Source organism: Pogona vitticeps, chromosome 1, assembly GCF_051106095.1.
Source record: "Pogona vitticeps strain Pit_001003342236 chromosome 1, PviZW2.1, whole genome shotgun sequence".
NCBI classification, from domain to species: Eukaryota; Metazoa; Chordata; class Lepidosauria; order Squamata; family Agamidae; genus Pogona; species Pogona vitticeps.
This window is the reverse complement of record NC_135783.1, coordinates 248911499-248928069: the sequence shown is the minus strand read 5'-3', so window position 1 is coordinate 248928069 and position 16571 is coordinate 248911499. Positions and strand designations below refer to the sequence as shown.

The 16571-nt window shown below is 41.9% G+C and overlaps 3 protein-coding genes across 5 annotated transcripts in view; 2 read left to right on the top strand and 1 right to left on the bottom strand.

The window, feature by feature from the left end:
• The window catches only part of LOC110086173 (acyl-CoA (8-3)-desaturase), a 41983-nt gene extending 37620 nt beyond the window's left edge, over positions 1 to 4363 (top strand). For 2 of the 3 annotated variants that reach the window (XM_078383583.1, XM_072985536.2), the window contains 5 exons: positions 382 to 479; positions 2258 to 2354; positions 3316 to 3395; positions 3589 to 3714; positions 4207 to 4363. In XM_078383583.1, the coding sequence (XP_078239709.1) occupies positions 382 to 479; positions 2258 to 2354; positions 3316 to 3395; positions 3589 to 3714; positions 4207 to 4258 (453 nt within the window). In that variant the 3' untranslated portion in view covers positions 4259 to 4363. The remainder of the gene's footprint in view (positions 1 to 381; positions 480 to 2257; positions 2355 to 3315; positions 3396 to 3588; positions 3715 to 4206) is intronic. The other variant, XM_072985537.2, reaches the window with a different exon arrangement.
• A 2389-nt stretch (positions 4364 to 6752) lies between these two features.
• Positions 6753 to 11229, bottom strand: FEN1 (flap structure-specific endonuclease 1). Its single transcript, XM_020806964.3, has 2 exons — positions 11074 to 11229; positions 6753 to 9062 (listed from the first exon to the last, which is right to left on the bottom strand). Exon 2 carries the CDS (start codon positions 9002 to 9004, stop codon positions 7856 to 7858), a length of 1149 nt encoding a protein of 382 aa, XP_020662623.2. The 5' UTR covers positions 9005 to 9062; positions 11074 to 11229; the 3' UTR covers positions 6753 to 7855.
• Positions 11230 to 11293: 64 nt separating this feature from the next.
• On the top strand, positions 11294 to 16012 carry TMEM258 (transmembrane protein 258). Its single transcript, XM_020806965.3, has 4 exons — positions 11294 to 11461; positions 11926 to 12035; positions 13123 to 13251; positions 15868 to 16012. The coding sequence occupies exons 1-3, from the start codon at positions 11309 to 11311 to the stop codon at positions 13247 to 13249; spliced, it is 390 nt and encodes a 129-aa protein (XP_020662624.3). The 5' UTR covers positions 11294 to 11308; the 3' UTR covers positions 13250 to 13251; positions 15868 to 16012.
• Positions 16013 to 16571: the final 559 nt, after the last annotated feature.

Sequence of the window (16571 nt, the reverse complement as noted above, 5' to 3'; positions counted from 1 at the left end):
ATGCCCATTGGTATCATGGCCTGTGGCCTTAAGAGCAGTGGGTATCCCTATTGCAATAGGTCCCACCTATTGTGGGACAAGGTCGAACATTGTAAAGGATCTTGACCAAAGTGGGGACACCTGCAGTCCTCCATACAGTTCCTGTCAGGGGAGGCCCAGCGAACCAGAATGAAGAGCAGATCTTGCTGCCTTTGCCACCTACCTTCCTGGGCTTGTCATTTCTACCCTGGAATGTGGATAGCCATTCAGTTTTGGATAACAATAGGAGAATATACCGAGGGATGCTATTTTAGCGGGGGCTTGCTTCACAATAAATGTATGAGGGAAATGTCTAATGTACCTGCTTCAAGCTTCTTTCTGAGTTTTGTTCCCTTTTCCTAGGATCTGATCTGGCAGTTCTCCCATTTTGCCCGGTTATTCTTGGTCCAAGCATACATACTAGGACCAAAGGCTTTTCTGCTATACTACTTTTTATTCAGGTACTACACAACACAGATTCTGATGGAGCTAATGTTAGTCATGGCTGTTTCACTGAAAGTATTGGCTGTCAAGTAAGTAGTCGCTAACATTGGCCGATTCGTTTCATTTGGAACTTAGCCATGGCAAACATCAGCTGATGTCAATCATATGGTGCCATCTCTTTCTCCAAATCCCATGCTACTTCTTTCTAATTATATTTTATCAGAGTATTACAGCAACAATACAACCTTTGTAGGATAAAACAAGGTCTGCATTATCACTTGTGCTTTTCGGAATGTGTACAATTTTTAAAATAATCAATTATACCAAATACTATTTCTTCATCCACATTATATTCATAAATGCATTGTTGTAACAATGATTCTTCCCAAATAGCAATACAGTGGTGCCTTGCTTGGCGATGTTAATCCGTGCAGAAAAAATCGCTGCTAAGCGATAACATCGCTAAGCAAAAATAAAAAACCCATAGAAACGCATTAAAACGCGGTTAATGCATTCCTATGGGCTAAAAACTCATCTTTAAGCGAAGATCCTCCACAGCGCCGCCATTTTCAGTGCCTCTGAAGCGAGGTATCTGAGCCTGAAAACAGCAGGCAGCCATTTTGAAACTGCTGATCAGCTGGCCAAAAATGGGGGCTTTGCGATGATCGCTTCCCTGCAATCATTGCAAAGCGAATTTCCCCCATAGAGACCATCGCAAAGCGATCACTTTTGCAATGGCAAAAAGTCCATCGCAAAGCGATTTCGTCGCTATACAGAGCGATCGCTATGCAAGGCACCACTGTATGTGCATATCAAATTCCTAATGTTAGATGGATTGTCTCCTGTGACACTTAATCAAATATACAAATCAGAGTCCTTTACTACAGTGCGTTATTGGGATTGCTCTTAGTCAGTGTTCCCTCTAAGGTATGCATATGCACAGAGCTCCATTGGGACTGCTCACAGGCAGCCAGTTTACTTCCCGTTTCAGATTAATTGTTTGCCTCTCCATGCACGGACGGGTTGAGGCTCCCACATAGCGGGAATGAAAATTAGAGGGAATGTTGTGCTCAGTCATGATGGAATCCCTTGCAATAGTGCTGTAATATCTGTCTTCATTCACACGTGGCAGCAACTCAGGAGCTTTTAACACATGAGAAAGAACTGGTCTGTGGGCTCATAGGTGCAACTTTGGGACCCAAAATGCATACAAGCAGCCTCACAGGGGACATTTAGAGGAGTCTGAGCAGTAGGTTGCATTTCCTTTACTGTTTGCTGACTGAATCTTGTTCTACTGCTAATGGTTCTTTACTGTGCTTTATGGGTTGTACTAACTGCTTTATTTTCTCAGGTTTTATCTTTTAATTAGACTAACAGGAAGGAAAGAGAGAGAAGTTCAGCTTAAGACTTGAGTAGAATGGGTGTGGAGAATTCTGAGCTGGCTACTGAAAGCATATTAGGGCGCAGGGGCTTGTTTTGGGGAATCTATACAGGACTAGGCTATAGAACTTCCAGCTCATTTTTCGTGGTTGCAGCTTGTTGATATGTGAATAAAACAAGTGCAAGCTACTTTTTTTGAGATAGACTTGTTTTTCAGCCTATACAGAAATTTGAACATTTGGAGAACGTTTGAAGCTTTTAGAGATTTTAAGTGTTTACAAGATACCACATTACCCATAGATGCTTGTGCACTGTTAATGCAAGAAACTTGGCCACAGATCTGTGGTCTAGAATGGCTGCACTAATGGCTATGCTTGTGCTTTCTGAAAGTAAATACTTGTCTTTACTTGTGTAGGATGATGGAGAGCTCATGGTTTGTCTGGGTGTCCCAGATGAACCATATACCCATGAAAGTTGATTATGATGAGAACTTGGACTGGGTCTCTACACAGGTGAGGTCTTTCGTATCTGGCAACTGTATAACTATGTACAATAGGACTTTACTATCCATCTAGGAGTTTATTAGCATTCTGGAGTTAGCTCAGGCTGAAACAGAATGAGAGGCTGATTTGATTGTACAGTGGTGCCCCGCAAGACGGGCGCTCCGTTCGATGACGAAATCGCATCATGACAAACTTTTTGCAATTGCAAAAGCGATCGCAAAACGATGTTCCCTATGGGAGAATTTCGCTTTGCGATGATCGGTTCCCTGCTTCGGGAATCTATCATTGCAAAGCAATGATTTTTTAACAGCTGATCAGCTGTTTCAAAATGGCCACCGGGTAAACAAAATGGCCACCCATTGTGTTTTCGCACAAATTCCTCGCTGCACAGGCAGCAAAAATGGCTGCGCTATGGAGGATCTTTGCTGGATGGTGAGTTTGAAGCCCCTAGGAACACATTAATCTGGTTTTAATGTGTTTATATGGGCTTTTAAAAATCGCATAACGACATTTTCGTTCTACAGCGATTTCGCTGGAACGAATTAACGTCGTGATGCGAGGCACCACTGTATATATGATTAAAATATTTGAACAGGAAGAAAAGGAAGAGATTTGCTTTAGACCATGAGGACTCAATGGGCCCAAGAATCCCAAGGATTAGAGAGGGAGCAAATTTGTAAATGGGGAGTGGGGAGCAGGCGAGGCCATCAAGTGCTCAGCAGGAGGCAGTGGTTAGCAAACACTTTTGCCCCAAGAGCCGCACTTATATAGGCCAGAGTAGGGTCTGATTGCTTGTCTCCCTCCCCTGGATTTTCATCAGGATCTGGCAGAAGAATAAGGAAAAAGGACCTGGGGTGGGGGTGTGTGTGAAAGATGCAGGAGAGACAGGACTTCATGCAAACACAGTTCTGATCTAGGAGTAAAGACAACTATTTCAGTTCTGAAATGCCAACCCTACTTTTTCTTTCAGCTCCAGGCAACTTGTAATGTTGAGCAGTCTTTGTTCAATGACTGGTTTTCTGGGCACTTGAATTTTCAGATTGAACATCAGTAAGTATGGAGCTCAAGGCAGTGTTTACTCTTCTGCACTGAGGTTTCTTTTGTAAGAAAAAAAGGAACTTACATTTGTAGTACCTATTACAGCATCAGCTGTCTGGGCACAGGTTACTTAATTTCCACACTATCTATACAAAATACCTATGAATACCATTGCTGAACAGAGATTGTTATTTTATTTGTTTAGTCTTTTCCCCCGGATGCCACGTCACAACTTGTGGAAGGCAGCCCCTCTGGTGAAATCTTTCTGTGCAAAATACGGTATCGAGTACCAATGCAAGCCTCTGCTGAGAGCTTTGGCAGATATTATACAGTACGTACCAAAGAGAACAATCAAGCATAAGGATAATGAAGCAGATACAGATTAGACTGCTAGTGGGCAGGAACCTTTTTGAGCTTGAGGACGAACTCCAATTTGGAAATGATATGAGGACTGGATTCTGGCAGGGGATTAAATGTTTTCCTTTCCCATGTGGACCAAACGCAGCTCAAGGCTGTGCATGTGTCCTTAAAACTGCAATGCAACAACTCCTCTGGCTGCAAAGTGCAGCTCATTTCTACGGAATGTATTTCAAGTTTATATAAGCCTCTTATTTATATGCATCACTAATCGGAGATAGTAGACGCAGCTCTAGGACTGATGGGAAACACCTGTAGATTGGAGGTTCCCCACTTACAAAACAGGTGTCTGTTTTCTTGATGCTGAGCAGACTTATTTCTCTAATTTGACTTCATAGGATTACTTCTGATTCTTTTTTCCTAGGATGTATTTAATTTTCCTTCCCCCTCCTCTTGGTTATTGCAGCTCCCTGAAGGACTCAGGAGAACTCTGGTTGGATGCCTATCTGCATAAATAAGCAGTATTGACTTTTCAGAGAACAGGCCCACTGAGAAACTGAGGGCTTTTACCATTTCCTTGATGCCTGAATTCTTCTGTTTATATAATAAACTATTTCCTTGTACATCTTTTGTTTCTCATTTTTTATGATCCACTGATCCTAGCAGTCAAGATTTTCAGATGACTTAAATCAGCACCCAGGCATTTTTTTTTTTTTTTTGCTTTGGAAAAAAACATGGTTACTGTCATTAGATTGAAAATGCCCAGCACCTTCATATCTACTCAGTTACACACGCACTGGTAACATCCCACATAGATTACTGCAATGCGCTCTACGTGGGGCTGCCTTTGAAGACGGTCCAGCAGTTGCAACTGGTCCAGAATCGAGCTGCGCGGCTGGTGAGTGGTGGGGCCGCTAAGGAACACATCAAGATGATTCTGTTTAAGTTACATTGGTTACCAGTTGCTGCCCAGGCCCAATTCAAAGTACTTGTTTTGACATATAAAGCCCTAAACGGCTTGGGCCCTGGAAACCTGAAGGACCGCCTCCTTCCATATGAACCCACCTGGCAGTTAAGATCTAGCCAGGTCAAGCTGGTTAGGGCTTCATTTAATAGCAACAGAAGCGTTTAGGATACAAAACAAGGATGCAATGCAATCATTAGCAAAGTCACACATCCATGACAAAGCCCAGACTATAAAAAAACAAATGTTTCACCACAAAACGAAATCTGCTTCAATCCTGTTCTTAAAATGTAATCCTTCTCTATTGACATTTTAAGAATAAAACATAAAAAATAAATCTAATTCATCAGTGTGGGGAGATGATGACAGGTGAAAAAATAGACAGCAATTCTTGTCCTCACTAAACTGGAAAGGCTTTCAGTTAGCATATAAAAGCTAATTTCTCGGTATCTTAAAACTGCAGAGCTGGAAGGGACGCTATGGATCATCAAGTCCAGCCCCATGACAAGGCACAGTGGGGAATCAAAGTCCCAGCCTCTAGCTCCGCAGCAAGACATGTAAACTGAGCTATCCAGCAGTTCAAGCCCTCACCTCATCCATTTTATATATTTATTGAACATTTGTCTTGACTTCAAGACACAGAAACATATCTCTTGACTGCAAAAATGTATTAAAAAGTAACATTTCTCCAGTTTAAAAAAAAAACACCTACCTATATGATTAGGAATTTGTCCTTACTGGATGAAATGCTGTTGGCACACTTACACTTGTGAAAAGATGACAGCACCGAGGGAACATTTTTAGTGATGAAAGACATCTCCCTTCTCTCCCATGGTTTTTCTGACTTACAAATAAACCCTTTGTGTGGAAGCAGTACGATGGGAGGAAGTCTTTCATTACCAAAAGTCTTCTCCACTAGTAATATAATGCAGCAGTAGTGGTTTTCATTAATGAAAGACTTCCTCCTTTCCTCCCATGGCTTCCATGCAGTGAAAGGGATCATTTGTAAGTCAAAAAAGGCATAGAAAAGAAGTGGGAATATTTTATCACAAAAAATCTCTCCATGCTGGTGGAATTATCTTCCTGCAAGTATACTACACCAGCAGTTTTTTAGCTTTCAGAAAAGAACAGACCTTTTTTCTATTATTTGAATATGTACTAGTTTCTGCAAGGATGGAAAGATGCCACTGGCCAATAAAGAAACTCCGTCAAGCTGGAACAAGAGGGAAGCTCATCTTCAGGTGTGTTCTCCAACTGTGCTTGCCTCTAGCAGCTGCTAGAGCAAGAGGAGACTTTCATTACAGGAACATTGATTCTTAAGGGAAACAGGTCTTTGGGGATGGAAAATCTGTGACTGAACTATAATTTCAGTCTCCACCTTGGTGTCAATCCCAAAATCTTATTTTCTGTGAGGAATCTTTCACAGTAAGGATCACTCAGTCATGCAAATTCCCAGTCATAGCTTGGAAGTGATAGAGGCTATAAATAACTTTTACCACCTCAGTAATAATTAGCCCTAGATTGCAAGCAAAAGTTGGGTTTTCACATTAAGAGGATGGCGCACAAACACCATCTGAAACAGAAATACTACAGTACTCTTAATTCACCATTCTAGAGGTATACCTTTTGCACATATAATTAGCTTATTCTGATAAAACTGCTTTTTATAGGTGACCAGACTACACAATACTTAAATCACAAGCTAAAGATCCATAGCACAGTTAATGAAGAGTTCCCACTTTCTCTTCCTCTACAACAGTGGTACCTAAGCTTTGGTCCTCAGGTCTTTTGGATTAAAACTCCTAGAACTCACTAACTGTGGTGGCCAGAATTTCTGGGAGATGTAGTCCAAAAATATCTGATTACTCAAGATTGGGAACCACTGCTCTACAGTGATGCTGTGAAATAATTAGTCGTGTTTACAAAGGCATCAGTACTTTTACAAAGTTATAGAACCTGGTTATGTGTTTCAAGATTTTGGCTCAGTTAGTTTAACCCTGATATTATAAACATTTACTTTATATTGTGTGATATAAAAGAAGACACGATAATTGAAAAGGGGCTTTATTATATTACAATAGTTAAAACAAAACAAAAACAGAAATGAGGGGAAAGGATAGGATAGGAGTTTCTGCAACTGAAATCTACAGTCTTGTTTCCTTATTTCTAAAGGTCAAATAGAAATGCCACAAGATCAAAATGTGAATTTCTTATGTAAACCAAGCATATATAGTACCCATCAAAATAAGAAATCCAAAACTTAATTTCTTGCACAGGTCCACATTAAAACTGCTTCTATTCTTGTTTTTTTTATTCACACAATGAACACAACAATATTTTAGCCAAAGTGATCACTGTACAAAGTAACTTTTTAGTTGGCATGACATACTAGCCAGAATCCTCTCAACATATGTTATGCCTGTAAAAGGGTGATGATGTCACTGGCAAGGGGAGAATTTAATTAAGTTAAGGCTTCCTTCTTCTGTGGTACGACTTGTCTGGACTCACAAGTAATCTGTTTCATTGCACAGAAGCTATATGAGCCATGAAACTGAAGGGAGAAATAATTAAAAAATCTCCACCACTGGATGACTATCAGCAGGACACTTTTGGTAATTAAAGACTTCCCTTCCCATCCCATAACTCCCACCGCTTCCACACAATGAAATGGATTATTTACAAGTTGGACAATCTGAGGAACAGGAGGAGGAAATCTTTTATCACAAAAAATTCTGCTGGTGACATCATCATTTCCCAGGTATAAGTTATACAACAGGATTTTGGCCACCAGATAACAAAACCATAGTAGGAAGCTATGTGCACAACTATCTGCAGATGCCTCTAAAAAGTATAGGTTGATGATTGTAATACATTTTGCTCAGATGTTCTTGTTTGTTCATTGCATTTCTTTTAACACTCTGTGTTGCACTTCAGATAGTTCCAGCAGCACTATTATCTGTCTTCGCCTGGTTGGTTCTCCAGCTATTAATTAGCAGTGTCCAAACATTTAATCTCACACACTTTTGTTTCAGCTAAGCAGAAGGCCAGGCAATAGCGATGATGCTTTTTTGAATATCACAGAACTATAGAATGCTACAGCTGAATCCTACAACTGTATTCGTAGAGGATCTCAAGTGGCAGGGGATAATTTTTATTTTCCTCGTTTGAACTTTGATGTAGCTGCACCACTGCCTTTTGTTTTCTTCTTAGCAGATCCCTTGGGTTCTGGCTCTTTCCGCTTGGCTGAAGTGATGGAGCCAGTGACCTTAAAAAAATCATCTAGCCGGCCCTGAGTGCTACCGTGACGACTTTTATTTAGCCTTTTGATCCCATTCCGGATTCTTTCTTCATTGAACTGCTTTTCCCCACACAAAAAAGCAACAAGTTCTTCTTCATCTGGCTCACTCCACTTCAGCTCCACAGCCTCTGGATCTACAACTTCAGGCTCCAAGAAGAGCCCCTGGGCCTCTTTGTGCAGCCAGTTCTCAGGCACGGTATACTTCTTGGCATCTATTTGCTGGACTATCTTTTCTATGCTCTTGTACTGTTTGATGAGCTCCACAGCACGCTTGGGCCCAATACCACGGATACTCTCACAGTAGTCACAACCAAGCAATATGCAGAGATCTACAAACTCCTTCTGAGTTAGGCTCAAATCCTGAAGGATACGGTTCAGATGGAATTCCTGAATGGGCAGTTTCTTTGCCTCACTGGCTGTAAGATGTCGCATAAGCACAGGGCTACCAAAAGTCAAGCAGTCCATATCCTCTGTAGCAGCTGCATAAACTTTGTTAGCTTTCACCAGCGCAGCACAGCTAGCTTCAGCCTCACCAGGTGCATCAACATAAGGAATGCCCATCAAGGCCAGAAGTTTCTTGCACTCATCATTGTGCTGCTTGGTCACCTTAACCAACCTCTTGCTGAATTTTTCTACATTTTCCTCCTCCCCTGCTTCTTTGGCTTCTTGCAGCTGCCTCTCTGCTTCAGTTCTACGCTCAACACGCTTAGCCAATTCACCTGATTTCAACTGTGGTGGTTTGCCATCAAATACATAGACAGGCTTGATGCCATTTTCCACCATGCGGATAGTGCGGTAAAACATGCCCATCAAATGACTTGTGATCTCACCTTCTTCATTTTGCAACATATCAGTTCCCTGCCGTACAGCAATCAGGAACTGGTAAATGCTCATAGATGCATCAATGGCCACCTTCCGACCAAAGTAACTCTTAATGTCATTTTCGCGAATAGCAGCAGGAGCTAAATCAGCAATCAGCTTGGCCAAACCATGGATTCCCATCTTTGTAACAAAAACAAAGTCGAAATCTAATTCTGAGGTGATACAACACAGGAGAAACCTAGGAAGCAAAATCACAGGTATGAATGAAAGGTTAACAATAACCAGCAAGTAAGTAAACCATTATATCAGAAAATTAATGACCTTTGTTCAATTAAATCAATTAATTAATAAAAATTAGATTAAATGAGTTCTAAAGAAATGGAAGGAAAAAACACAGTACTGTAGAAAATTTCTCTTCCAAGAAAATACAGATGCTCACGAGACAGGTAGAATGACAAAAGCACCTATAACCTACTTAGATTACCAGATAGTTGAATATTGCCAGCATTCAAATTTATAACATAGTTTAATGACTTTTGATTATGAAATACCTTATAATTTCATTATAAGAAGATGTCATCCAAAAGGGAAGGCATAATAGAAAGGCAGTTCATTTCCTCATCATTTCATCCATATCCATTATGGAATTCTCTCTGCCTTCTTTCCAATGTAACTGAGCATTAGTTTGGAGAAAGACTAAAACCAACTGATGAGCATTAAATGCCCATATTTACAATGGATTTGTACATAACTCTTACTAAATGCATGAAATATTTCAAAAGCAGTCTTCTACAATCTACTGTCTTCTAGATTTGTCGGGCTACGATTCTCAACTGCCTTATTTGATGGGGCCGTAGTCCACCACAAAAAAATGAGACCCAGATTCTGCTTATTCTTGCTTCTTGGCAATACAGGAATGGTAATCTGTCAGAAATAGAGATGGGGGAATTCCTATTTGTATATGAATACCCCTGCACAGCTGGAGGTAACAAGGGTCTGCCACCACCAGCAGCTCCACTCTCCCTTCCCATCGCTTCAGAGCTCCTGGTCCGCCTGGCAAGGAGACTGGCCTTCCCTCCTTCCAGGGGGCCAGACCCTCATTACCTCCAGCTGTGTGTGGGTATTCATGTTCCTATACAAATATGAATACCCCTATTTCTAGTCAGAAACCAATACTTTTGAGTATTGCTCCTTTCCTAACTGCAGCCAATCAACAGCTGAACGGCTTGTGAAAGAAGCCATTGAGTTCTGAGCACAGCCAGTCAGAAGGAATCATACTCCCAATTGAAAGGAGTTAATTTCCAAGGCAAGTATGTTCCTAGGTAGAAACTAAACATGGGGAAATCTTGGGAACAAAATGGCCACTCCTACTGTGAGACAGTACAAAGTGGTTGTCTTAAATAGTAAATTTGAAATAATGTGAATGGGCAATAGCAACCCAGTGATCCTTGGTGTGCTATGAAATTTGATCAGAGGTAGGATAGAAAAGTAATTTCTGCCAGAGGTAGAAAAGTGCGTTGAGAGCTGCCACCAGGATCCAGCTCTCCTTTTTTCCTATATATATATCAGAGGGGATTATATCGCGGAGCAAACCTGTATTTGATACCTGTGTTTGGAGTATTTTCTGTGATACTTCGTCAGTCGTCCCCAGCGCGCGCGTGTGTGTGTCTGTCTCCCTCCTTGGGATGTAACTGGTGTGTGTGTGTGTGTGTGTGTGTGTGTGTGTGTGTGTGTGTGTGTGTGTGTGTGTGTGTGTGTGTGTGTGTGTGTGTGTGTGTGTGTGTGTGTGTGTGTGTGTGTGTGTGTGTGTGTGTGTGTGTGTGTGTGTGTGTGTGTGTGTGTGTCCTTGGGATGTAACGGGTCAGCATGGCAGCCACCACCTCTGTGCAGTTTAACACGTCCTCAGGACACAGTACTGTATAGAGCTGGGGGGCGGGAACGGCCATAAACAACTACACTTCGTGGCCTCCGCTTAGCCAAGACTGAGCACCTGTTTTATCGTACGTCTGTAATTTATGAGGACCCTACGCTGAAAGTTTTAATAAACCGGTACGACCGACATTAACCCCTACTGTTCGAGCTCTTAAAAGCTGCCAACCCACCTCAGCAGCACCTTCAGGGCCGAGGCGCCACCGGGGCTACTTTCCTTTCGCGCCTCAGCCTTGAAGAAGCGGCGACTTGCGAGCTCTAACTTCCCGCCTTCGGCCTGAATCCACCTCCTCCCCCGGTCCCCGCAGGACTCAGCTTACCTTCTCCCTCCGTCCACCGAACTCACCCGAGCCCTCGTCCACGGCCTCCCACCTTCCCGTTGGCGCCTTCTAAATCCCGCGCTCAGGGAGGAGGAACGCGGGCGCGGGGGATATATATTGCCTGGGAGGTGTAGTTCGCTCACCCTCACGGTTTCCGCCTGCTTGCCGCCAAGACGGCTGGAATGGACTACATTTCCCAGCAGGGTTTGAGAGAACGCCCTGTCGGAGGGGAGAAATGGGACGGACGGACTTCCGGCGCCCCAAGAGCGGAACGTGCGTCCGAGGGAAGTACGTGTCCTTCCGGTACCTGTCAGGAGGGGGAAGGGCGGGGAATGAGCCAGAGCCGAAGCAGCTGAAGCCGCAAGAAGCGACCAGGGAGGGCGTCATGGTGAGCGACGTGTGCCGTTTAGCCGTTGCACTCGTTTGTCCCGATACCCAGTTCCCTTTTGGGTGGGGTGGGGTGGGGGAGGCTAGTGCAAGCGAACTTTCGCAGTTCGAGGACCCGGATTGCCTTTTATTGGCCAGGTTGGGGGGGACGGAGGGGGGGAGATGTTGGTCCTCCCTTCGCCACTCTCTGAATCGGGGGGGGGGGTGTTCTCTGCCCTGAAGACGGAACCGACTTAGAGAGACCCAGATGGGGTTTTCAGTGAGATAGTGAAGGAGTGGCTTTACCAGTACCACCCCCCCCCGCCTGAGTTTCCATGGCCAAGTGGGGGATTCGAATCCAGGTCCCTTGAGCCCTCGTGTGTCGTTCTGCCCACCGCACCATACTGGGTATTCGGCGACTGAGACTTTAAAAAAAAGTTTGAATGTTCAGTGGACCCTTTTTCACTTCTTCTTCCCCAACTTCAGGAGCTTGAGACGATGAGCAGATATACCAGCCCAGTGAACCCGGCCGTCTTTCCGCACCTGACGGTGGTGTTGCTTGCCATCGGCATGTTCTTCACCGCCTGGTTCTTCGTGTATCCTCTTTCTGCCAAAAGGAGCCCCATCGAGTGACAAGAGGGCAATCCCAGATGCATGTGGGTTTTTATCCATAGACGCTTGCTTGTTCTGAAGCAAATCTGTTAGTCACCAAAGTGCCACAATAGCTGGAATCCTGTTGCACAGTCGAGCAAACAGCTGACTTTTAGATGCAAATTGTTGTAAGTTAAGAAATCTTTTTATGCATTATCTGTAACACACTGAGTGGCACAACTCCATATAGAACATGATGGTGAAAATCCTATTATGCTCAACTTAAGGATGCACATGCAGTAGTTGACCTATAATCGAGGTGGAAGTGCTATTCCTAAAGCGCTTCTGCTGGCATATCGAGCAGTTGGTCATGCAGGGGACATGTGACCAATTGCACAATTCCTTTTTTTGCCAGGAGTAATGCCTGGCACATTTACCATAACTTCACATTAGTTACAGTGACGCACACGAGATGCTGGCCAGAGTTTATGGAGATCTATTTACTTAGGGCAAGTCATGCCTAAAAGCTATGCCATTTGTGTAATTGCACAATGGGATTTCACCCTCTCCCCTGCTTTTTCCCGTTTTAATTTTGACAATATAAAATATTACTGAGTGATCACCTACCTGCCCCTTCTCTGTGCAGCTTCTGTAAAATGGTCTTACTTACACATAGTTAGAAATTTTGAGATAATTTTTTTAAACTTTGTTCATGTTTATAGTCTACAAGTGTTGCTTCGGATGTATTATTGATAATTTGGTACTGAGAAACAGTTACTTCCTGCTTTTAGAGCTACCCTGGATCTTTACATTCCTTTTATGCTTCTGAACCCCATTCTATTACACAGAAATTAAAATTTGAGGATTTCTACTATTTTTGTTGGGAAAAGCTTCCCCTCCTGAAGTTGTGGATGTCAGGCTGCTGTAAAAAGCACAGAAGCTAAAAAGAGAAGTAAAGGAAGGGAAGTAATATAGAGGGTGTTAATACTATTGAGGAAGAACATCATGGTATTTTACTAGTATCAGTTTTTCACTGTGCGTTGACCTTCTACAGTCTTCTCTGTCTGGTTATATCTTTAATTTATATGTTAGCTATGAAGTAACCTCTACCAAGTATACTCGGGATATTTACAAGGAACTGCTAATCTCCCTGGTGGCTTCACTCTTTATGGGCTTTGGAGTGCTGTTCTTACTGCTGTGGGTTGGAATCTATGTGTGACGGTAAGCCATGGGTAGTTTCAGGGAGTACCTTTAATTCAGGTTCATGGTGGGACTGTTTGGAATGGGAAAATGTCCACAAAAAATTCTGAGGTGCCGTATTGATAGGATCTGATTTAGCATATTGGACATATTTTGAAAACAATACTGAACAATCTGGTATGTTAACCTTGGAAATTTAAACATCTCTAGTAGCTGCAGGTATTTGTAATGAAATATTTGGGGGCAGGACAATATTTGGGGGGAGGATCCTTAAGTGCAATGCGATCCTGGACATGTTTGCGAAAAAGTTTAAGTCCCACTGTGATCCATAGATGTGCAATCATGCTAATGCAATACTGAATGTGCTTACCTAGGAATATGTTCCATTGTTCTTTTAAATAGATGTACATAGAATTGTAGTGATTATGTGATTTTAATTTTATATTAATATAAATTCAAATGTGTAATTGGAAATTAACTTTATTTAAACATTTTAATATGTAACAACATCACACACTTCCTTTCATTATTTAATTTTGAGGGGAAAATTAAAACAAATACTGCTAACATTAACATTCTAGCATACCTGAAGAGCTCTTATGGATTTGTTTTATATACAGTGGTGCCCCCCTTAATGATTACCCTGCTTGATGACGAATCCGGTCCACAGTGATGTTTTTGCAATTGCAATTGCGATCGCAAAACAATGTTTTAAAGGGCTTTTTTCACTTCCCGACGATTGGTTCCCTGCTTCGGGAACCGATTCTTCACATTACGACGATCAAAACAGTTGATCGTCGAGTTTTCAAAATGGCCGCCAGCTGCTCAAAATGGCTCCCTGCTTTTTTTAGGAGGCATTTTTCGCTGCACAGGCACCCAAAAGTGGCTGCCCTATGGAGCATCTTTGCTGGACGAGTAGGTATTTCGCCCATTGGAACGCATTGAACGGTTTTCAGTGCATTTCAATGGGCTTTTTTATTTTGCTTGACGAGGATTTCGCTCTACAGCGATTTCGCTGGAACAGATTATCCTCGTCAAGTGAGGCACCACTGTATGCAACATCCCAGCAATAGTCTCCTGAAAAACATACTTACAGTTGTTAAAATACTGCCTCAGATTGGTATTGCATCCATCCTGGTACTAATCATGTGAAACAACTGGATTTTCAAAATGGAAAATTATTATGGAAAAATTAGCAGTCAACTACAGAAAAAAATGCTCCCCCTCCATTATTGAGCATGATGTATGATTGAAACTGTTTGATATGTATTTAATAGCTTTGAGAAAAGCATTTGCTTATCAACTGATGTCTATAGACAGATGCTTCTCCCTGCACATTGGCCCCCTTCATATTTTACATGTGAATATGACTATGGACAGTACAAAGACTTGCATCAATAAAGAGAATGGTGTAAGTGGCATACTTTTGTTCAGAAGCTTGCAGATCTGCCCATCAAAGGGTCTGGATGTGTTTGCGTAATATCAAAAGCTCCCATTTTTGAGCCCATTAGACAATTATGGACCCTTCTTTTCTGGAAAGAACTATTCCACTGACATGCTGTCTTCTGACTGAATCACTAACTATCAATTTCCAAACCTCACCCCATTTCAAAAGGAAGACTGAGCATATTTTAAGTGCCAGGAGAAACTTCCAAGTGTAGAAACCGCTTTTCCATTGTGTTGAGCTTGCTCAGTCTTGATTCTCTGCTCTTGGCCCATTTATGTCATTCAGATAAATACTTCAGAACAAAAGCACTATATTCCTAACCCAAGAATTTCTAGTTAGCTGCCAAGTATTACTTGAATCAGTGTGACATCATATGAGCATATATGTGCTAGTTAGCATCTCCACTGAGAGATGAAATGGTAAAGCTGTAATTGCCTGAAATTCTTTTGCTTATTGTAGTAAAACACACTAGAGTGGGCCTGTTGAATCCATGGGGATTTGCATGGTCAATTCCTCCATAAGCTCTGTTGATTCAAATGGGTCTCCTCTTAACTATGACATACTTTGCCATAATATGTCACAGTTAAGAATAGGCCCATTTGAATCAGTGGAACTTACAGAGGAGTTGACTCACTAAATCCAGTTGATTCAGTGGGCTTATTCTAGTGCAATTTATTGCACTAAACAACAGGATTAGCATAGTAAATTGCAATATGTAGCTTCCAATATTAAAACAAAAATTAAAAAAGAGATTGTTTTGACAAAATGGAGGTTGCTGGTATTGGTTATTGTGAAAGGACTCAGTTATTGGTTATTGTGAAAGGACTCAGTTCACATTCTCATTCATCAAAATTTCCCCCTTTCTCTAGTGGTGGGATTTATTATTATGCACAACTATGACTGCCAGGTTGGGCTTGAGCAGAGTTTGACATTCTGGATTAGGAAGATGGGAACATTCAGTTGTTGTCTCCTGTCCTAAACCAGAGGGTGAGGCTGCATATATCTAAATAGAAAAGTGAAGAGGAGAATGTGTGGGTATTAGGGAAGCTTGGCACAGTTGTGCCAAATCTTGAAACCTCTTTATTGTTGCTTGCAGTGTTTGTCAAACCATTGTCGGACTTTTACTCCATGTTCTTGCCCATTTGCAGCCATAACATTGAAAGCTATAACCCATTTTTTCTTCCTTGCAGATTCCAGAAGACTTGCTCAAGCACCTTTTTTTATTTTTGTACTTAATACGGTTCATCATGTTTGAAGACTGAGCAAATCCTAACATTCTGGTAGCCCAGGGTACAATAACATCAGATCAATAAATCTGAGTCTGTGATGAACTAAGCTTATGCTGTTCTTTGTGTTCTCTTTTTGCCACACATTGCCAACTCTCCTCCTACAAACCTATTTATTATTACTGCCTCTGGGGTGTGCCTATACTCCATTATAAAAGGACAGAATACAATAGAAATTTAAATGGACATTACTATATTTGTTATCCCAAAATGTATGCCTGGCATTATGCTACAAACTATTACAAAAGAATCTCAGAGATTTTGATTCCTTAGTCTCCTTCTGAAACAGTTCATTCTGTACAGTTGTTCTGGAATTATGTGTAGAGCAAAGAGATTCATATAAATTTCTCATTGACATTGTTTTAAAAGACTACAGATGTTCTTGAAATGTATCTGGAAGTTGAGTCATGGCAACTGGTCTTCTTTCTTGTTAGGTTGAAAATGTTTCGCTATTCATCCAAGTATCTTCTTCAGTCTCAGTAAGTTGGTAGGAGACTCCTGATAGATCCTCCCCATTGGTTTCACTTCCCCCTGGTCTGAATAGGCTTGGTAGATGGACAGTGGATGGGGGTGTGAGTGAAATTCCCACCTCTGCAGTCCTTCTCCAC

Excerpts from the sequence above, each read along its gene's own strand:
- TMEM258 (XM_020806965.3), top strand. The coding sequence starts at position 11,309 with ATGGGACGGACGGACTTCCGGCGCCCCAAGAGCGGAACGTGCGTCCGA. Across the intron at positions 11,462-11,925 it reads CGACCAGGGAGGGCGTCATG|GAGCTTGAGACGATGAGCAG; the intron begins GTGAGCGACGTG and ends CCCCAACTTCAG. Across the intron at positions 12,036-13,122 it reads TTCACCGCCTGGTTCTTCGT|CTATGAAGTAACCTCTACCA; the intron begins GTATCCTCTTTC and ends TTTATATGTTAG.
- FEN1 (XM_020806964.3), bottom strand. The coding sequence starts at position 9,004 with ATGGGAATCCATGGTTTGGCCAAGCTGATTGCTGATTTAGCTCCTGCT.